This window comes from Octodon degus, unplaced genomic scaffold (genome assembly GCF_000260255.1).
Source record: "Octodon degus isolate 3935 unplaced genomic scaffold, OctDeg1.0 scaffold00004, whole genome shotgun sequence".
NCBI lineage: Eukaryota > Metazoa > Chordata > Mammalia > Rodentia > Octodontidae > Octodon > Octodon degus.
Window position 1 is genome coordinate 7,605,113 of NW_004524580.1, and position 5,998 is coordinate 7,611,110.

At 40.9% G+C, this 5,998-nt stretch overlaps 1 protein-coding gene across 1 annotated transcript; it reads right to left on the reverse strand.

Annotated features, from left to right (window-relative positions):
- Window positions 1–3,715: 3,715 nt before the first annotated feature.
- LOC101560121 (signal recognition particle 14 kDa protein-like) lies at window positions 3,716–4,179 on the reverse strand. Its single transcript, XM_012515365.2, has one exon. It carries the CDS (start codon window positions 4,055–4,057, stop codon window positions 3,728–3,730), a length of 330 nt encoding a protein of 109 aa, XP_012370819.1. The 5' UTR covers window positions 4,058–4,179; the 3' UTR covers window positions 3,716–3,727.
- Between the last annotated feature and the right edge of the window lie 1,819 nt (window positions 4,180–5,998).

A 5,998-nucleotide genomic window follows, 5' to 3' on the forward strand; every position in this document is an offset into this window, starting at 1 on the left:
AAGCCTTCTAATAACTGGGAAGTGCGGCAATCAGCTTCTGCTTGAAAAAGTCGATATGGATTCAGTCCCTCAGGAATGCTCTTAGGTGCGGGGCCCCTCTCAGTGGGATTCTTGGGTGTGCACCACACAGCTTCCCTCTGCCCAGCCTTTCTTAACTTGCCCTAGTCAAAGGCCCCCTCCCTACTCACACACTCCCTCATCTCAACCAATGTGCACTCTCCTTTCTTCGACTGCTAGATTTTGTACCTTTTGTTGTTTTCATCACATTCTACCTTGGTTTCAAGTTCGTCCTCTGATTCTATTCAAATGGAAATTTTTTTAGGCAGCATCAAATTAAAATGTATTTAGAGGCCTTTTAAATTCCCTCAGTGCTTACCATACCACCCCAAGTACAGAGGGACTCAATACCTGTTAAAGGGACTTAGTAAGATCATTTGGGAAGGGTCTCTTTAGAAACACTATGCCTGGAAGCAGTGTGCTGGGGTTTAAACCTTAGCAGCGTATATGCTGGTAGCTCTTCAAACCTTCAGTTTAGTCCTTCTCCTGAGCTTCAGTCTCATCTCACTGGATGTGTCCATCAGGGCATTCTACTCACACCTAACTCAAACATTCTCAGACTGAATTCTGCCCTCTACCCTTAGGCCTGTCTTTCCTTCCATTCTGCTGCTCTTCAACGGAAGGTATTTCTTAAGCTAGGTCCTTGGGCAACAGTCTCAAATACTGTCTACTTCTGCTCTATCCAATTAACAGGTCACATCTGCACAAGTTCCCCCATCTCACCTGTCCTGTTACTTCGCTCCCTCTGCTACCCATATGTTCAGCCTGCACCATTTCTCATGTGTGTCTGGCACTGAGCTCTTTGTACTGCCACAACTTGGTTTTCCTATAACACTACAACACATCTTTGCATTATTTTTTAGCGTTACTAACAATTCTCTTTATTGCAGTTTGAGAATCAATGCAGCTGCCTATGATGTTCAAAGGTGAAATAGATTACTAAATGATTTTATATGGAGTTCAGTTTTGAATCAATTTGATTTAGATATCTGCCTTGTTAATTCTTTGTGTTTAATTTTGTCAGAAGAAGTATTCAGAAAGTCTTAACATCAGCAATCAAATAAACACATCAACTGTCATTTATTATTGTTATTATTATTATTAATGTTACTTCATTAAAAAGTATAGCACAAAGAAAGGACTCTGGAATGAACCTTATTGTATTGGAGTTACCCTGAATGTTCTACCTGACTACCTAGTGATCCTTGGTAAGTTACTTAATCATTCTGTGAGTCATTGGTCTTCTCATATTTAAAATGTGGCTAATAGTGATATCTACTTCCTGTAAGGACTAAATAAATCAATAGGTGTAGACTGAATAAATCAGTAGATGTAGACTGAATCAATCAGATGTAAAATGTTTAGAATGATGTCTAGCTCATAGGAATATGTAGTAATAACTATTCGCATTACTGTCCACTTAATGTAGTTTGAGCTTTTTAATTATATGAAATTCTAAATAGAGAATGATTTATGTTTCAGAATATGTCAATGATTTTAGTACTTAGGTGATTTTTCCATATTTATGAAATAAATGTATATGAAATACCTTCTTTAAATTCATCTTAGTGTACTTACTTTCAGAAAAATGGTCTGGAAAGATTAGACTAAATTCTGATAAGTGTTATTAAAATAGTTTGATCTATAAGACTTGTGGAGAACTGGTGATGTTTATATAGCTCTTGCAAATTTTTATTGAAGCTTAATGATCTTTATTCTCTCAACTTTTTTGAAAAAAGAGGACTAGCTGATAACTATACTGTCACATTTTCTTAAGCTCTTAAGTTCTTAAAAAATAAGGTTCTGATTTCTAATGGGAAAAGGTAAGATTTTTTTTTTTTTTTTTTTTCAGAACCAGGGATTGAACTCAGACCCTTGTGTTTGCCAGGGAAGTGCTTATTCTACTGAGCCATCTCCCCAGCCCAAGATTTTTTTTTATTATTATTAACTATCAAAATAAATGCAAGCTGTGGGGGATTTTTCTCTTTTAATTTTATGGTGAAAATTTAAGCTGATTAGTGTGTTATCTTTATAAAAATGACATAAAGAAAATGTGACTATTCTTCAGTTGCCTTGTTTTTGTTCTTTTTTTATTTTATTGTGTTTTTTTTGGTTGATTTGTTTTTTAGGAGAGGTTTATTCTTTGATTTTGGTGCTGAGGACTGAACACAGGGCTTCCAGCTGGCTAGGCAAGAATTTTACCAGGGAGCCAAGTTCCCAGCCCCAAAATGTGACTCTTAGTGAGACTTATTTTTTAACCATCAGGTTCGTATCATTAGAAGATAACAATTTCCAATATGGAAATAGAGTAGACCAGACACTTTGATTTCTTGACACATGCTGTCTTCAAAGGCAAGAAGTACACTGCTTCTCAAGAATGTGTGTTCTGAGTCAGCATTCACCCTCGACAATCCTGTGTGTTTATACTCAGTGAGTACAGAGGTTGTTTCTATCACAACAGGAAGTGGATTTCATCAAGCCTGGCCATGCTTGTAATGAACTCTTCCTATGAAGTGTAAATCCTATTTTACTTTCTTTCTTCATTTTATTCCTGGGATGTCCGCACCCAAAGAAATAATTAGCCATCATTTAAGATTCTTCCTATCTGTTGAACCAAAAGGAAAAAAAAAAAAAAAGAAAAAAAGGAAAAGTTTCAGGTCACTCATTCAATCTCATATTCTACATAGAATCTGCAAAGCTCATGACTGATGAAATAGTTTTGTTTTGATCCATAGTCTGAAGAATATTTTTTTTGGCGGAACCGGGGATTGAACTCAGGCCCTTGCGCTTGTCAGGGAAGTGCTTATTCCACTGAGCCATCTCCCCAGCCCCATGAAAAATATTTTGATATTTTAAGTCAGGAGCAGAATTTGGGGCCAAGGCTAGATTATGTTCGACAAGTACTCTTACGGCCCTTGTGAGAGCAGAAAGAGAAACTCTCACTCACACTTGCACCACTTCCTGGGCGTGGCCCAGATCGGATCGCTGGAGGTCAGGGGGAGCTGTACTGCCTGCCGCCTAACCCGCTGCGCTGCGTGGGAGAACCGGTGACTTTTCGAAAGAAGACTGAGACGGGGAGAGATACTCTTGAGAAGGCGAAGGGTATGAGGATCAGCACTGTCTGAGGAAAACATCACATGAGCCCTATGAATTTTAATTTAGCAGCTCTATTAAAAATTAAAAAGAAACATAAAAATTAATTGTAGATTTACATTTTACACGGAAAATGCATCCAGTTTGAACAGCTGACATTTAGGGGCTCACTGGCCACATGTGCTTGGGTTACTCTGCTGGGAGGCATGAATGCTTAGAGAGGCACCCAGCGTTAGGCCAGAATCTGAAGTTCTTGAAAGACACGTATAGCTGTGAGTGGTAGGAATGAACAAGGATTCTTTTTTTTTTTTTTGGGGGGAGCAAATATTTAATGATACATTTCTCTTCAGGGAAGTGGTTACAGAGGCCTTTGGAAACTAAGCACACAACCATGCAGCACAGACCTGAGCTAGTGTCTTACCACAGCTACCCTGTACACTAACCTTTTCCTCTCCAAAATGACCCTCAACTCACATGAAAATAGTTGCCACAGGGAAGCCAAAAATCTAGCGTTGTGGCCAAGAGGAAAAACAGCAATCTGTTGGTTAACTGATAAGAGCAGAGAACCCTGAGCCCTTCACTGTGCTGTTCTGGCCTTCTTACTCTTGTACTTCTTGTCTCTCTTCTTCAGCCCCTCCACGTTTGCTCTCAGCAGGTTCAAACAGGCCATCTGAAGCTTACTCACTTCTTCAGAGCTCGCCACAGTGCTGATCTTTTTCCCATCTATCGCTCTCAACACACGTTTGTTGTCTGCAGGCTCAAAGCCCTCCACAGAGCCCTTCTCTGGGATGGATCCAGTTCGACCATCGTATTTCTTCAGGGAGATGAACACACTGCCCGAAGTCCAGCACTTCTCGAAGAGCTTGGTCAGCTCGGTCAGGAACTGCTTGCTCTCCAGCAGCACCATCTTGACAAAACAGGATCCAGTTTTTCAGTCAAAATCTGGAATTGTAAGAGCTGGAAGTTTTGTCCAGAATGAACAAGGATTCTTAACTAAAACTTTTTTATTCATTTTCTGCATTGCCCCAACATGTGCCCTCCTCCCCATTTTTGTGATTTCTTCAATAACTTCTCTAATAAATCCAATACACAGCCAGTGATACTCGTTTGTGTTCTGCATTGGTAAGCGCTGATGTTCCTTCGCCTCCCGCAAGCCAGGAAGGTAATGTCTCCCCCTCATTGCTAAGCCTGGTGGAGCCACTGTCTCCCTAACTCCATAACCTTCACCAGTCTGCATCTCTGGACTCTCACTTTGCCATTGGACCCACCAAGGAGCAGGGTCTTTGTTCTTTAACTGGGTTACATGAAGCAGAGAAACAAATAGGCATTAGCAGTTAGGTGGGGATCGAGCAGAAAGGACCAATCAGAAGGGCTGGGGGTATGGTCAGTGTGGGAGAGGAGGAGGGCTCCTACTCTACAGGCTGGGAACTTTATTCCTTATTTATGCATTAAAATTTATTTTTTTAATTAAAATTTTTTTAAAAATGTATTTGGTTGTTACGAGTCTCACCACATAGCTCAGACGCATAGTGATCCTCCTGTTCTCAGCCTCCCTTGCGCTGGGATTACAGGCATGTGCCACTATCCGGACTCTGTGGCCAGCTCAGCCTGTCCTGGGGGCAGGGTTGACACAGCATGTGGTGCCAGGGATTGAACCACTGTCCTAGTGCTTGCCTAAGCAAGCCTTAGTTCACTGAGCTATTTCACCAGCCCAAGCACATTAAAATTTAATCTGAGAAGTTTGGCTTACCCAGGCAGCGGGTATGAGAGCTGGGGAAGATAGGCTGGACAAATGAACAGCAATAATCTACTGCGGGGAAAAAACTTTGTTGACAAAAAGCTTGTGGAAATTGGCATGAGGCTAGTTACAGTATTTTTCCATTTTTCTGTAAATGTTTCTGTATTCTTTAACAGAAATATTAATGTATATTGTAACGGGGTGCTTTGACCAAACCCACTAAAAGTTGTTAAATAAGATAAGGTATATGTATCCTGTTAACTCTTTCTAAATTCCAGAAAAATCCAAAATCCCCAGTGATAGCTGGCATTTTGGGTTTCTGGGAAGAGTCTGGGGCCCTGAATTTGGACTGGAAGGTCTGAGGGGTTGGTGACTAGGAAAAGCTTTTCTGTAAATCACAGCCCAACTCTCAGTGCTTGACCTGCCTGTGTGTAAGGGAACCCTTGCTCATAGATACACCCATTAATTAAACAAATATTCCCCCTCTTCTTCCGTTCCTCATCCCCATGAGTTCCTTTCTGCGTTGCTGTCTTCCACCTCCTGGTGTGTGGTAGGGTTGTATACCATCCGCTGCATTAAATTCTGCCTTTGTTGGTTGACCACAAGAAACCTATATGCTGAGGAATGCCCTTAGTCAGAAATTCATTTCAGAGCTTTCTGGAACAGAGGAGCTTATCTTATTTGGTAGATTGTGTGAGTTGCCCTTGATGGTGTGAAGGAGACTGAACGTGGGAAGTACATGTGCGCCCTGAGGTACACAGCGGTCACTTTTTACTGCTCACATAGTGACTTGGATCTTACAGGAAAGGGGAGATCCTCATGTGGTTTGCTGTTCAGGTGTGCCGTTTTTGTATCTAGAAGTTCTATTATGCCCAGAAATAAAATGGTACTGTAGCAAGAGAAAATTTGTACCCACAAAATAACTTACTTGGCCAAAAGTAGAGGTGTATATTTCTCCTGTGCATTCAAAGGCATGATTGCAATAGGCTCTGCCACTTTGTCTCTCTTAATGTAATGTCTATTGCAAGCAAAAAAGAAGGTATGTAATTGTAGAGAGGAGCTTGCTGCCTCTCTCTCTCTCTCTCTCTCTCTCTCTCTCTCTCTCTCTCT

Coding starts and splice junctions, on each gene's coding strand:
- LOC101560121 (XM_012515365.2), bottom strand. CDS start 4,057: ATGGTGCTGCTGGAGAGCAAGCAGTTCCTGACCGAGCTGACCAAGCTC.